Below are 15,232 nucleotides of genomic sequence, written 5' to 3'. Positions count from 1 at the left end.
GGCTCCTCTGTCCATGGGATTCTCCAGGAGAGAATACTGGAGTGGGTTGCCATTTCCTTCTCCACACTCCAGTATTCTTGCCTGGAGAATCCCATGAACAGAAGAGCCTGGCGGGCTACAGTCCACGGGTCACAGAGTTGGACGTGACTTAGTGACCCAACAACAAAATGAACAGTAGAACCTTGTTGTGAAGTAGTTTACTATCTAGCATGGACCAAAGAACAAGTCAACGATAGTTATTATTCAAGATGGAAGATGGAAGAATGCAGGGGAAGGCACTGACCATTAATTTATTGGGCACTAGACAGTCCCTGGAGGTTCTTAAGGGAGGTTCAGCCCACCCTGACACACTGTGTGGGATAAACTACAGGGAAATGAGGCGGGGAAAAGTCTAAGGAGAAAGACAGGTGAGGGGGTGGATCCAGGAGGTGTGCTTGCGGAGGCAGATGGAAATGAGTTTTCGCCAGTGTGGACTCTCCATCGTTTAAGCTCCAGTGGACAATGTATCCACAGGGTTTCCATGAGAACAGAGAGGCAAGAATAGATTCAGGAGGACTTCCCTGGCGGTCCAGTGGTTAAGACTCCGCGCTTCCACGCAGGGGGCTCTGGTTTGGTCTCTAGTTGGGGAACTATGATCCCATATGCTGCACAGTGCAGAGATTAGATTCAGGAGATGTTGCAGGCAGAGGAGGAATGAGCAGAACCTGATATGAACAGGAAGTTTAAGGATGTCCGCAGTCACTGCTATTTTCACAGGATCCCTCGATGACTGGGTGGCCAACGTAATGGCAACTACATGTGGGAAATCCAGAGACCCACCCTGTGTCCCGAAGTTTACCTTTTGGGGGTTGCTACTGCTGCTTCTGCTAAGTCACTTCAGTCGTGTCCAACTCTGTGTGACCCCATAGACGGCAGCCCACCAGGCTCCCCCATCCCTGAGATTCTCCAGGCAAGAACACTGGAGTGGGTTGCCATTTCCTTCTCCAATGCATGAAAGTGAAAAGTGAAAGTGAAGTCGCTCAGTCGTGTCCGACCCTCAGCGACCCCATGGACTACAGCCTACCAGGCTTTTTGGGGGTTAGGAAAACCCAAAGGAGGAAAATGAGAAAATCTCAGACACAGGGAGAAGTGTGTGAACACATTGTAAAAATATTTTCTATGCAATTGGGCTTCCCCATGGCTCAGCTGGTAAGAATTCACCTGCAATGCGGGAGACCTAGGTTAGATCCCTGGGTCGGGAAGATCCCCTGAAGGGAAAGGCTACCCACTCCAGTATTCTGGCCTGGAGAATTCCATGGACTCTAGTATAGTCCATGGGGTCACAAAAAGTCAGACACAACTGAGTGCCTTTCACTTCAGTTCACTTCATGCCAAGACCTTACTTTTGTGCTCAAAATGCATTGTTTTATTTAATTATTACAATAACCCTCTGAGTTAGGAATAATGATTACCCTCACTTTACAGATGAAACATCCTGGAAGAGCTGAGGATCTAAGGTCACACAACCAGGAAGTGGGACGGCGTCTCTGCGACTCCCAAAGTCCTCTACTCTTCACAGAACACCCTACTGTATCTCCCCTTCCTTTACAGCCCACTGTCTCATCCCTGGTTCCCTTCCACCCACCACTCCTTGGCATCCTTTCCTCTCCTTCCCTCCTCATGTAGGCCACCACTCTCTCACCTTGAATCCACTGTGTCACCTGTCCCTCCACTCAGTGGAGTTCTTCCTCCGTGGGCTCCTAACTCACTCACCCTACAACACACCAGCCCTTCCTCTCCACCTGCCTCCGCCCCAGTGCAGAACCCACTGTGGCTGAGTGAGCGCTGAGAACAGGGCTCATTCATGGTTCCAATGGTGTTGGGCCCTAAAACATACCACATCGAGGGTTTGGAAGGGCGTGGCTCAAGGATAGCACCCAAAGCTGGACACCTCAGCCTTCATGCACTCCCCTCCCCCACCTGGGATGTGCCCAACATTTCCAAGACAGCACTCCTGATTGTCCACCAACTAAACCAAAGAGGACACCACTCCTTGGTTCTCCTCAAGGTCCGTATCCTCTGTAGAATGGTCCGTCCATGTGGTGAGAGAAGCTGGGGGAAGAGGAACAATCACTGGTCTTGAGATAAATTCAGGAGAACAAGGAGAGATGCTTGTTAGCCCTGGAGCATGAAGGAAATCCCTGTGGGGTTGCCACCTGGAGTCCCCTGAAGAAAAGTGGAGGGGGAGGTTAACCTCCCACGGAGCCTTCCTTCTCCCTTCTTTCAGGAGACCCTGGAGACCGGGGAGGCTGGGGAACTGTCACCATGCTGTCTCTTCCAGAGGAGCACTGAAAACCCTGAAGAGTGAAGTTTCTCCCAGGGGCTTGGAGAATCCCAAAGGCTCTCAGAACTTTGCCATCAAACAAACCTGGGGACTAATTTTGGCTCTGTCACTTCTTGGCAGTGTGACCTTGGAAGTTGTTTAACCTCTCTGAACCTCTATTTCCCCATGAAATGGGGATCATAGCATCTACTTATTGGGTTCTAGTGAGGGTTAATGAGGTCACCCTTGAAAGGCACCTGAGAGATATCCCATAAGGGGGAGCTCTCTTTCCAACCAGGGTCTGGGGAGGACAGGCCGTTGGTGAAGTCGGCTTTTGATGCCCAAGGGGAGAGTTTCTGGAAGACAGCAAGGGTTCCAGGTGAATCCTCGCCCAGATGGAGCTCTGCCAGCAATCAGAACCAAGGCCAGGGATGGGTGAGCAAGGCAGGCGGGGCCAGCTTTCACGGTGCTTGGTCAAGGAGGAGGCCGCGGCAGTGACTGGCCTGTCGCCCTCTGGGGGCACTCTCTCCTCACCGGCCCCTTGTCCATTCCACAGACAGAGAAGTGGGTGGGAAAGTGCCCGAATGGAGAGGAGAGGGGGCATGGGATGAAGAACCAAGCAGAGGAGAAAGGGCAAAAGAGGAGGCTGGAGGGGAAGTGAGGGCCCGGGCAGGCCCTGGTGGGGCCGGGAGAGGGGCCCAGGGCAGGAGGGCGGAAAGGAGACAGCCTGGGAGGGAGAGCGCCGAGGCGGGAGGAGGGAGGGACAGGGAGGGAGACCGGCGGCGCTGACACAGCCTCGATGTGTGGAACGGGCTGGGGTTTGGCCCACAGGTCAGGCGTCTGGCAGTATTATGGGATGGAGAGGCCTTAGGAGACAGGGAGAGTATTATGGGCTGGAGCAGCCTTAGGAGACTGGGGAATATTATGGGCTGGTGAGGCCCGGCTCCAACTGGAGGCGGGAGGAAGGGGTGCGGGGCGGGAAGGGGGGGGTGGTGGTGGAAGGGAATATTATGGGCTGGAGGCCTCCTGCGACCAGAGGCAAGAGTATTATGGGCTGGCAAGGCCTTCGGTGGCCAGAGGGGGGAGCAGCGGGGGATGGCACCGGCTGCATGTGACTGGGGGGGGCCAAGTTGGGGGGGGTGGCGAGTGGGGGTGGGGGAGCATATTATGGGATAGCTCTTTGTACCTACTGCGGGGACTGCTTCTCCAGAAGATATTATGGGATGTCGTGTGTGGGAGGGGGAGTGGGGCTGGGGGATTATTATGGGATGGTGGTGCAGAATGGGGAGGGCCTGAGGAGAGCTTCTCCGACCCCCCCATCCTTTACTCTCTAGCCATCGTCTCTAAGGTCTGCGTTCTTCCGTACATGGCCCAAGGAGAACACCTGAAGTCCACCCCCCACACTCTGGCTGTTTGAGCACCTCAACCCATCCTAGGCATCTTCCTTAACTAGCAGCCACCTCCGGGTGCTGAAGGGGAAACGAACCCCCTGAGGATGCGGAGAAGGTCCCAAAGCAGGGTTGTGGTGGCCAGTGGGCCACACCTCCCACCTGTCCAGGTCCCCTTGGCTCCCCATCCCCTTGGGTCACTCTCCTTCCCCTTGTCACTCCCTTCCACAAAGTGGGGGCCCTTGATCCTCCTCTCCTTCCCCCTCCCCTCCATTTCCTCTCCAGCTCCCTCCACAGCCGTAACCAGTAAAACAGGCGGCCAGCTATTATGGGATGGCTGCTCCCGGCAGCTCTGCAGGGAGGGGGCGGTCACCGCGGAATGTCTCTTGTGGGTGGCTATTATGGGATGGCCGCCTCTCTCTTTTTTTTTGGGGGGGTGGGGGCTAGCAAGGAGAAGGATTATTATGGGATGTGCCCAGCGCAGCTGGGTGGGGCTGTCCTGAGTAGGTGAAGCTCTGGGGAGGGGGGAGGGGGAAGGAAAGGAAGGAAGAGGGAGGGAAGGAGCTGGGGAGGGTGGGGTGAGCCCTGGAGTCAGACCTGAGGCCTGGCAAGAGTGACTGGCTGGAGAGGTTCGTCCGTGACAGCTGTTTGAAGAGGCCCCGGGGGCAGACTGGAGCTAGCCGGATCTGAACCCTGGACAACTGGGTCCCTAAACAGCTTGTGAGCTACAAGGGTGGCTGAGTCCAAGCCTGCGGTGAGGAGGCCTGAGTTCTGGCTGGACTGTAGCTCAGGTAGGGGTCCAACCAGGGAGCTGTGCCACCTTGCAGTCGCACCGGAGGAGCAAGACTGAGTTGGCTTCTTCAGGACACATGTGCGGTGGTGCCCCCCAGCCCTGTACCACCTCCCTCCTGCCTAGCCTTCGGCTTGCACTGTCCCTGTGGCTTTTCTGTCCTATGTTGCTTTCCTAAACCCCCTTTTCTGACAGCAGGAACACTCTTAGATGCCTAGCGAACAGAGTTTCTGGGACTCAGAACAGAGATGGAGAGGGAACTACAGAGTATGTGCTGAAAACTCCATAGACAACCCACTCTGTTATTCTAGGTTCTTCTGTACCACAGGGAGGGAAGCAGAACACTAAAGTAACAGGCTAGAGAGGCTGTCCCCCTGGGTGCATTAATCAGGAGATTATCCCACCCTTAGTCTCTGTGGGCCAATCTCGCTGGTGGTTTATTTATAATTTATCTGGGAGGGGAGCCTGGGGCCAGAGTAGGGAGGGGGAGCACAGAGGCGGAAAGACCACAACAGTGACATGAACATCCTAGCCCCCTGTAACTCAAGGAGAGAAGAGCCTTTGACCTACTCCTTGTGGGTTATCAGGGAGAGGTGGGGCGTAAGAGGAGCCAAGGGGTAAGTGGGTACAACCGGCAGGATGGGGTAAAGGGCTGTGGTGGACAAAAGGGACCATGTGTGTCTCCACAGACAAGAAGCTGTGACTACCCAGTTACAAAACTCTTCTCCTGGTTTATGAATCTCTGTGGTAACTTGGTGTATATGTGGGAAGAAGAGGGTATGGGGCAGATGTAGACATTACAGAATGAAATTTGAGGCCCAGAGGCAGGCTGGATCCCCTAAAGAAATGGGGAGAGAGAGGAGGGCATAATAATGCTCTGGCAGCTCTGTAGGTTAGTGAGAACCTCCTGAAAGGAGGTATATGGTACCTTAATGAAAGAGCTGCCTCCTGTCCCCCAAGTGAGGAGGGCAGGGTTTGCTCTTAGTCCTCAGAATAAGCATGGGGGAGGATTTGCACAAATGAATGGGGCCCAACCTTGAAGACAAGAGAATTGAATGGGAATACCAGGCAGCCTTGCAGAATGGGGAAATAGCCTGTGTGCCAGAGTGGATGTGCTGAAAGGGTGGTCTGGGGAGTGAAGTCAGGCAGGAGCTGGGGGAGAGACCAGTCACCATCACTGGTGTTCTGCTTGGAAGCCTTTGTTGTTCAGTCGCTTAGTCGTGTCTGACCCTTCACGACCCTGTGGATGGCAGCACCAGGCTTCCTTGTCCTTCACTGTCTCCTGGAGTTTGCTCAAATTCATGTCCATTGAGTTGGTGATGTTATCCAACCATCTCATCCTCTGCTGCCCCTTTCTCCTCCTGCCTTCGGTCTTTCCCAGAATCAGGGTCTCTCCCTGTTAGTCAGTTTTTTGCATCAGGTGGCCACAGTATTGGAGTTTCAGCTTCAGCATCAGTCCTTCCAGTGAATATTCAGGGTTGATTTCCTTTAGGATTGACTGGTTTGATCTCCTTGCAGTCCAACAGATTTTCAAGAGTCTTCTCCAGCATCACAATTTGAAAGCATCAATTCTTCTGTGCTCAGCTTTCTTTATGCTCCAGCTCTCATATCCATACATGACTACTGGAAAAACCATAGTTTTGACTAGATGGACCTTTGTCCTTTGTCGGCAAAGTGATGCTTGGAAGCATAGGGATGCTGATTTCCCTAAGCAAGTTTCTGCCTCTCCTGAATTCATCTCTCCTTGCCAGCTCTCCAGTCCTGAGTTTCCCAGAGGAGGGAGGGTCATCTAGCCAGGCCCTTTCTCTAGGGAAGTGAGATTAGAAGGGCGACACACTCACTTCTGGTCAGGAAGGGCCTCTCCTAGGAGGAAGTTCCGGTTGCTCTTCAACCTGTTGTACCCGCAAGGGCCTTGGACTTGTGTGGAAAAGGCACAGGAGAGTAGAGGAAGATGTTACCTGATTCTGGGATCTGGAGTGAGGGCAGCAAGGAAGTGGTGCTGAGATACTGGTTCTCACCCAGGTTCTCTGGGGCTCAGGAAGAGGAAAAAGTGATAGGCTGTAGGCTCAGGTTCTCTAAGGGTCAAAAGATTTTAAGATTGGGTTCTCTGACTTTCTTAGGTTAGGTCCCCAGGGTAGCTGCAGGGTAGGTACAGGTAAGGAAGGGAATGGTATATTTCTGGAGGCTTCCTTGTGGCATTATAAATGAAAAAGGCATTCTGGGATGTTGACTTGTACACGGAGGGGAAGATGGTGAGTATTATACAGTGATGAGGGTTTTTTTTTGCGGGGGGCAAGAATGGGACTTCAACAAGAGGAAGATAGAGGCAGTTGGAAATGTTATGAGACTTGAGGATACAGAATGAGAACATATAAATGAGAACATGGGTCATTGGTCAGCAGGATTTGGTGTTCAAGCATGCTGTGCTTAGTTGCTCAGTTGTGTGTCCAACTCTTTAAGACCCCATGGACTGTAGCCCGCCAGGCTCCTCTGTCCTTGGGGATTCTCCAGGCAAGAATACTGGAGTGGGTTTCATGCTTTTCTCCAGGGGATCTTCCCAACCCAGGGATTGAACCCAGATCTCCCACATTGCCCATGGATTCTTTACTGTCTGAGCCACCAGGGAAGCCCTTGGTGTTCAAATATAACAATTCTGGCATGTTGAGGAGTCTCTCAGGAAGGAAGCACATAATGACATTATAGGGTTTCTGTATTAGAAACGCTTTGCTGGATGGATGGACAGTACTTTCCAATCAAAATCCCTTAGTACATAGGGAGCAGAGAGGAGATTATCTTGCCCATCCGTCTACATTGTAAATCCTCTAGAAGTACCTCCCACCTCTAGAAGGACCACTGAGAATCTCTACTGGGATCTGATGTCTCCTGAGACCAGTTGGGATTTGTTTTATTCCCTGTGACAGGAAATTAGGAAATAGCACTGTGTTTCATTGACACCAGACATTCTATCTAGCCTCAGCATTTGATTGTTTAGGCTTCTTGAAGGGAGGCATTATGGTGCCCAGCTCTGTGCCTTGCTAGGTACTCCCTCAACATCTGTTGCATAAACATGAGTATAAGGAGAGCAAATCTTGGGTCTTCGTGAGCAGATATCAAGATCTTCAGTTCACACCATGGTGGGATGTCCATTCATAGGAAGGAGAATGGACTGCTTGACCTGGGGAGGTGGTATGGGGTAAGGACTACTGGAATGTTGAGAAATAGTCTTTAGGTGGGGGTTTGTAATTGTTATGGGATGCTTTGGGGTGAGCTAAACTTTATGTGAATGGCTCATCTGGTCAGTATGGTATTTGGTTGGTCTTACTGAAAACTCACCTGAAGGTAAATGTCTGGAGAACATCTGGGTTTTGGTGGGACTGGGTGGGGTCCTAGGTTGATTGTCAGTTCGTGGGTGTCTGGAAATGATGGATGAGGAAAGCGAGGGTCCGTCTTATACATCAAGAGGCTTTGTGCCAGGACACTGCTTTGGCTCATTAAGGGATGAAGGTGTGTACAAGTTGGGGCGGGGACAGGGCAATGTGGGTAGCCCGCTTCACCCTCTCTGGTGTGGGTGTTAGAATAGACTGACAGCCTTGGAGATGGGGGAGGTATGAGTATGAATATTATGGGATGTCTGACTGAAAAGGTATAGGGGTAGTGGAGTGGAGGTGAAGCATTATGGGATGTGACTCTGGGTTGTGCTGGGAGTATTATGGTATGTCTGGTTGACCACGAGTTCTTTGCAATTATTATGGGCTGTCAGTGTGTGGGTGGGGGAGTGAAATGATGGGATATCTTTCCAGTGTTAGAGGAAAGGAGATTAGTTGTCCATCTGTGGGGTGACGGTATGGCTGTTGATCATTATGGGATATCTCTCTGATGGGGAGGAGTGGTTATTAAGGGCTGTGGAACTAGAATGAATGTGTGAAGTCTGGGGGTCGTGTTGTGAGGATCTAGCCTGCAGGGGCTGAGGGCAGCGCCAGGGGGTGGGTTATTATGGGATGTCAGTACTGAAAGTGGGAGACTGATTATTACGGGATGTGTGTGGGAGGAGGCCGAAGTGTCCGTTGATGGGGGGGGTGAGTTTCTGACTATTATGGGATATCAAACTGGGGGTGGATAAAGAGTGGTTATTATGGGATGTCTGTGGGGGATGGGGATGAGTATTATGGGATGTGAGGCTGAAGGGCTGGGACGGATGCTTATTATGGGATGGCCATGGGAAGGGAGAGGTGACGAATTATTATGGGATGTTAGCGTTAGGGCCAAGAGTGAAGAAGTTGGCAAAGGATAGCTATTATGGGATGTCGGGGGGGTGGGGATAAAGGGTTAGTTGCAAAAGGTCTGCAATATCATGAGATGTCAACAACCCTGGCATGTATGTGTATGGTCTGTGTGTGCGTGGGGTGGTAGTGGTGGTGGTGGGGGGTGGTGTCCGTGTGTATTATGGGATGGCCAGGAGGTGGGTGGTTGCCCGGGTGACACGCGCGCGCGCTCTCGAAGGGGGCGTGGCCAATGGTTGCCGGAGCGACGAGGGGGCGGGGGTTGCCCGGGAGACCTAGGGAGGAGGGTGGCGGTAGTGGAGGGGGGGTTGGAGTTGGTTGAGGTTATTATGGGCTGTCCGTGGGGGGGCGGGGCCTGTGCGGTGGGATTTCCCGGCCGGTGTTTCGGGCCCTTTAAGAGGCGACGCCGGAGCCGGAGCCATTTTCCCCCCTTCGGCCGCGGCGAGGAGGAGCCGGAGCGGGAGTGACACCGGGCCGGACCCAGCGCGACCTGCGGCGGCTCCGGGGTGAGGAGAGCTCAGGGTTCCTAGAGAGACGCCCCTCTCAGCCCGACCAGCCCCGAGGGTCTTTCCTTCACCCAGCTGCTCCTCGGGCGTCCCCGGACCCGCGGACCGCCCCCTGCCCCGGGAGCCGACCCTGCCTCTCTTTGCCCGGCAGTGCGCCCAGCTCCCGCCCTCGCCCGACCCGAGTCTCGCTCTCAGCGACTCCCACCTTGTACTCGGCCTCCCACAATGCCCGGCGCCCCCCTCGCCCTCAGCTCACTTGCCCCCCGGGACACGTGGCTCGGCCCCCTGCCCGGTGGGAGTGCCGGCCCCCCACGCCCCTGCCTCCAGCCCCCCGGAGCGCCGAGCCTCCACGCCCCCTCGTCCCCGCGGCTCCTCCGGAGAGCCCGAGTTGTCCCAGAGGACAGCCTTTGGAGAGCTGCCCTGTCTGGGGACTGGCCCCTCCCCAGGCGCAGGGAGGCGCCCCCCCCACCCCCAAGTGACCTTGTGTCCCCGAGCGCCTCGCCGCCGGCCGCCTTCCCCGGCCCCCACCCCGCACCCCGCACCGCGGCCACTCGGACCCCCTCCCCCGTCACGCCCGGCTCCGTCCAGCGGCCTCTCCCCTCCCCACGCCGGCACCGGCCTGCCCTCGGGGGCGCCGCTCTCTCCGGGGGGCTCCAGTCGGGGAACCGGCTTCCGGGCCGCCCCCGGGAGTGTGGAACTAAGTTCAGCCTGAGTGGTTCGGGTGCCCTGCTCGGGTGGCTGAGGGGGGGCCGGGGTGGGCGGAAAGCGCGGCGGGGTGGGGGAGGGGGCCGTGCGCGTCACTGACTGTTCTCTTTCTCTCCCCCCTCCCCCGCACAGTGACTCGGGCCAGTGTCGAGGGCCCCAGGCCGCAGGCAGGAGCAGCTGGGCCAATTCCCTGGCCGGGAGCGGAAGGGGATGGCTTCGGGCCTGGGCTCCCCGTCCCCCTGCTCCGCGGGCAGCGAGGAGGACGACATGGATGCACTTTTGAACAACAGTCTGCCCCCACCCCACCCAGGTAACACCTTCCCCCAGGGCCCCCGGGCAGGAAGGAGGCATCTGGGCCCTCCCTAGTGGCTGTGGAGAGGCAGGGTTGAGTTTCTGGGCTCCCACCATGCAGCCTGAGGTGGAGGGCATCCGCAGGGAGTGGTTCCCTTCTGCGGAGCTCCGGCGCGAGGGGGGTGGAAGCCATGTGCCTCCTGGGCTCCGTGGACCGCGGTGCAAGCTTGCTGCACTGTCTTCGGGAACGCTCTGCGGATCCCGGTCGAGGGAGCTCTCGGGGCTGGTAGGCTTTGCCTGGTGTGGGTCCCCGAAGGACTGCAGGTGCCTGGGACCCCTGGAGGCTGGGCGCGGCGGCAGCGGCGGTGAGGGGGTTGAGGATTGCTCTTGGAGGAGACCGTCAGAGCATCTCTGTTAGCAGGATCTTGTGGTTGCTGCTGTGGAAAAGAAAGAGGGAGTGCGGGTTACTCTCTGATTATTTTTAGCTTCTGATCAGTTACCGGCTTTCTGTGCAGTTTCAACTGTGTGAAGTTTGAATTGCGCTCCTCAACTGGGATCTAGAGCGCTTTTAGTCAGGCAGATTGCTGGAATGTTAAGAGTGGGGTTGGGGTAGGATGTCGTAGCCTGCAGGATACATTAGGAGGGGCACAAAGAACGGAGGTGATACCCTGGGCACCCCTCTTTCTCTGGCAAGTCGGTTTAATCCTGGCTTTTTTCCCAGAAGGCTCTGCCCTGCTCAGGTAGCCTAGGGTTTGGGCTGGTGGTGTGAAGTGTTTGTGTAGGTGTGTTGGGGGTTGTGCTGTCTGTGATTTGGGGTGGCTCCCTTGGACTGGCCAAACCCGAATTGTTTTAACCACCCTGCCTGATTGGAATGACTCTTGTCTATCCTCAAATGATGATTGTTGTTATGTTTGTGAAGTGGATCTCTGTCTCCTCTGTCCTTTCTTCAGAGCACCTAGCTAAGTCACCTACTTGGTTTCTTCATCTTTTTGTTTACCTGCCATTTCTTCATCTTCCCTGTGTATATTAAGATGGGATCCTGCTGGCTCTGTTTTTGTTTCCCAGCAAACATCTTTCCCTTTTGCTTTCTCTCTCCTTAGCTCCAGCTGCAGGTTGAGGTGGTCTGGGAAAGATGGTTCCACGTTTGGCGCTTTCTTAGTTGGAAGTCTCTCCTTCCGCCCAGGGCCACTTAGAAGAGAGGGTCAGTGTTCTTGTTGAGTCTTCAGCTGCTGGGATCAGAAACTGAGGCTTGAATCCTGTCACCGTGGAGGGCACGGTGGCAGATTTCTGTGCTGTGGCCCAGGATGCGGGGGAGAGTGATAGTGGCGAGAGGATCCTGTGCTGGCTCCACATCTGGGTTTCCCATTGGCCCCTCGGGCTGGGGCTGCCCCTGTGTTGACTGGGAACTGTGTGGGCTCCCAGGGTGAACTCTGCCCCAAGCTGTAGTGTGACCCAGTTTTTCCACCTGCCACACCCCATTCCTGCCCCTATCCCAAATCTTCCTCTATATCAGCCAGTTTGCCTTTTGCCAGGTCAGCACATCTGCCTGAGAAGTTGGAGGGTCTTCTGTGGATGGAAGGGAGTCCCCTTTGCTTATGTGAATTGTCCCGGTCTCCACTTCCAGCTTTGATGGTGACTCTTAGAGATGTAGCTGACTGGGGACAGGGACAGTACGGGGATGACTTGGGAGAAGGGCCTAAGAAAATGGTTCTTTCTGCTGAGATCCAAGCTGGTGTTCCATTCCCAGGGGAATGGGAGGGGCTGTCTTGTGCCTGGCCTGATCCCCGGCTGAGAGGGAAAGGGGGAGGCTGATGGCGCTTTGTCCAGTGTATCTTGCTCCCCAGTATCTGCCCCTCACAGGAAGGGTGGAGCCAGAGGCATTTTCGGGCCAGTTCTGGGGGCCAGGAGCTAAGAACCTGTGTCGGAGGCTGTTGTCCACTATTCTAGGTGCTGCTCCCTTTTTCTCAGCCGGTTGGATAGGTGGCAGCCTGTAACCTTGTTAGAGGTGCTTTAGGATCTGTGGCCTGCACTCTGGGTAGAGGTGATGAGGAAGCTGAGTTTCAGAGACTTCTTGTGGGCTTCCATCCTGCAAGGAAGGCCAACCTTTTGGGTGTCAGAAAGAAGGTTGTGTACTCTGACACAGTACCGCCGAACTTTTGTTAAACCTTAGCTCTGATGATCGAAATCCTAACGATTGAGGGAGTAACTCAGGCCCTCTTGTGGGGTCACCCTTCAAGGTGTCTTGGGTATCCTTGCCTAGGACATTAGAATGGCGTCTTGCGAACTGTGTCATCCCAGGTAGTGTTAGGAGAAGTGGCGTTTGGACATGGGGCCAGGTGATCATTTGGGAAATCTATGAGGTGGTAGTCTTTTCCCCTCTGGCTACCTCTCTCCACCCCACCCCCTCCCCTGCCACTTCCTGTCTGTCCTCTGTTGGCAGCTGGGTGCCCTGGGCTGGCTTCTGTGGTCAGGAGCCATTTTCCCTCTCTTCAGTGGGTGAGGCATTCCCTCCTCCTCCACTCCCTTCTCGACTCCCCCCTCCTTGGGCGGGGGTGGCTTGGGAAGGAGGGAGGAGGGAGCTGGTGCGCTGGTATGAATGTCTGTTACAAAGGAAGCTGCCTCCTGGCCTTCTCCCCCACCCTCGGTGCCCCTTCCCACCTATGCCTGCCCTGGAGCTCTCAGCATTACCCCAGGCTTTGTGTGTGCTCCCAGCCGGCAGGAGGCGGAGCCAGATGGGAGGAGGAAGAGGGGGAGATGGTGACAGCTGGGCTGATTTGGGCCCCTGGGGAGAAGAGGCTACTGACCCAGGAGAAGCCAGGAAGGAACAGTAGGGCTGGAGATGGGGAAGGGAAGTCCGGTTTGGGAGTGGGCATGATACTAGGCTGGCAAGCTGAACCTGGGACTTAGAGGTTCTGGTGGTTTAGAGCAGTGATGAGCCAAAGGGGGTTAGTGAAGGATGTGGTTTCCGGGACCACTGAGCAGGTACTGTTCTGGGAATGTGCCAAGGGTGTTGTCTTTGGTTTTTGTTTTCTAGGTAGGATTTTTCATTCTCATTCTTGGTTTCTGGAATACAGGAGGGCTGGACCTATTTCTCTTCCTTGGTTAACTGTGTGCAGCTTGATTTGGCTGCCCTGGTGAGCGTATAGAGGACTTCTGCTCAGGATCTGGGCAGCTGCCTGAGGTGGGCCCAGTTTGGCCTGCAGGCCTGTTTCAAAGATCTCCAGCTCTCTGTCTGTTTCTGTCTGGAGTATCAGCTTCCATTGGTGGCGTGTGTAGCAGCTCTCTTCAGTGGAATCTGGGACAAGAGGTGGGGGAATCAAGTCTAAAGCCTCTGGATTAGGTGCTAACCTTTTGCTATTGATCTCTTCCCTGCATACCATTCTTTGCTAAATAAATGTAGAAAACGAAGAAGACCCAGAAGAGGACTTGTCAGAAGCAGAGACTCCAAAGCTCAAGAAGAAGAAAAAGCCTAAGAAACCTCGGGACCCTAAAATCCCTAAGAGCAAGCGCCAAAAAAAGGAGGTGAGTGGGTGACTGATGTCATGGGGAGTAGGAGGAACGCAGGAGGAGCCCTGAGAAGGGCTGGAGGGCTGGGGCCTTCGCTTGCTGGCTCTGGAGTGGGTTGCCAGGTCCCATGCGTCGCCTCGGGGCTGTCCTGAGGTCAGCATGTGTGTAGCATGTGTGTGTCTGTCTCCCTCTCCCTTCCTTCCCTGCTCCAGCGTTTGCTCTTATGCCGGCAGCTGGGGGACAGCTCTGGGGAGGGGCCGGAGTTTGTGGAGGAGGAGGAAGAGGTGGCCCTGCGCTCAGACAGCGAAGGCAGCGACTATACCCCTGGTAAGAAGAAGAAGAAGAAGCTGGGCCCTAAGAAGGAGAAGAAGAGTAAATCCAAGCGGAAAGAGGAGGAGGAGGAGGACGAGGATGATGATGACTCGAAGGTGCCTGCATTTCCACCTTCTTCTCTATCCTTTGCTTCCCAGACATTCTGCTGCCCCTGAGATTGAGTTCTCTCCTCCTGTTTCTAATGATTTGGTCTTACCCTGGACTTGCCAGCCTTAGTTGCAGCTCATATCCTCTGGTGAGTGTGGGCACTCGGAATCAAGCCTTGACCCTGCTCTCTCTGCAGGAGCCTAAGTCATCAGCTCAGCTCTTGGAAGACTGGGGCATGGAAGACATCGACCATGTGTTCTCTGAGGAGGATTATCGCACCCTCACCAACTACAAGGCCTTCAGCCAGTTTGTTAGGTAAACAGGAGGGTCTTGGGGATGGGGTGGAGTGCACTTCCGTTATCTCTTCTTACCTCCATCCCCATCTTTTATCTTTTATTTTTAAACTTTTCCTCTTCTGTTCCTGCCTTTTTTCCCCCAGACCCCTCATTGCTGCCAAAAACCCCAAGATCGCCGTCTCCAAGATGATGATGGTTTTGGGTGCGAAGTGGCGGGAATTCAGCACCAACAATCCCTTCAAAGGCAGTTCTGGGGCTTCTGTGGCAGCAGCTGCAGCGGCGGCAGTGGCCGTGGTTGAGAGCATGGTGACGGCCACTGAAGTGGCACCGCCTCCACCCCCTGTGGAGGTGCCTATCCGCAAGGCCAAGACCAAGGAGGGCAAAGGTGAAAATGGGACCCAGTGAAAGTGGGGGCTAGTGTGGTTGGCAGACGTGTGGATGCACTGTTCTGTCAGCCCAAAGATAGAAGCTAGGAGGGAGGGATGAATCTTGGATCAGGAGGGAAATTTGGGAAGCTCAGTGTAGAAATGTTTTAGGTGGGGCGTATTGTGTTGGGTTGGCCAAAAAGTTCCTTTGATTATTTTCCATAAGATGGCTCTAGTCTCGCTTAGTTGTCCTTTTTTTTTTTTTTCATTTGAAACAGTTTTGTTAGATCGTATTGTGATGGTTGTCATATCAGTGTGCATTTAAAAAAAAACTACCAAAATTGAATTTTTGTGTAGTCATTTTTATATTGAAGATAAAAGA

General features: G+C 54.5%; 1 protein-coding gene across 6 annotated transcripts in view; it reads left to right on the top strand.

Moving 5' to 3' along the window:
- The first annotated feature begins 9,118 nt into the window (after positions 1–9,118).
- Positions 9,119–15,232, top strand: part of CHD4 (chromodomain helicase DNA binding protein 4) — a 29,312-nt gene continuing 23,198 nt past the window's right edge. For 2 of the 6 annotated variants that reach the window (XM_070371792.1, XM_070371791.1), the window contains exons 1-6: positions 9,120–9,266; positions 10,104–10,281; positions 13,663–13,784; positions 13,982–14,197; positions 14,386–14,504; positions 14,629–14,870. In XM_070371792.1, coding sequence (XP_070227893.1) covers positions 10,182–10,281; positions 13,663–13,784; positions 13,982–14,197; positions 14,386–14,504; positions 14,629–14,870 — 799 coding nt within the window. In that variant the 5' untranslated portion in view covers positions 9,120–9,266; positions 10,104–10,181. Of the gene's footprint in view, positions 9,267–10,103; positions 10,282–13,662; positions 13,785–13,981; positions 14,198–14,385; positions 14,505–14,628; positions 14,871–15,232 lie in introns of all 6 variants that reach the window. The other 4 variants (XM_070371796.1, XM_070371794.1, XM_070371795.1 and 1 more) reach the window with 4 other exon arrangements.

This window comes from Bos mutus, chromosome 5, assembly GCF_027580195.1.
Source record: "Bos mutus isolate GX-2022 chromosome 5, NWIPB_WYAK_1.1, whole genome shotgun sequence".
Taxonomy (NCBI): Eukaryota; Metazoa; Chordata; class Mammalia; order Artiodactyla; family Bovidae; genus Bos; species Bos mutus.
This window is presented reverse-complemented; position numbering and strand designations above follow the sequence as displayed.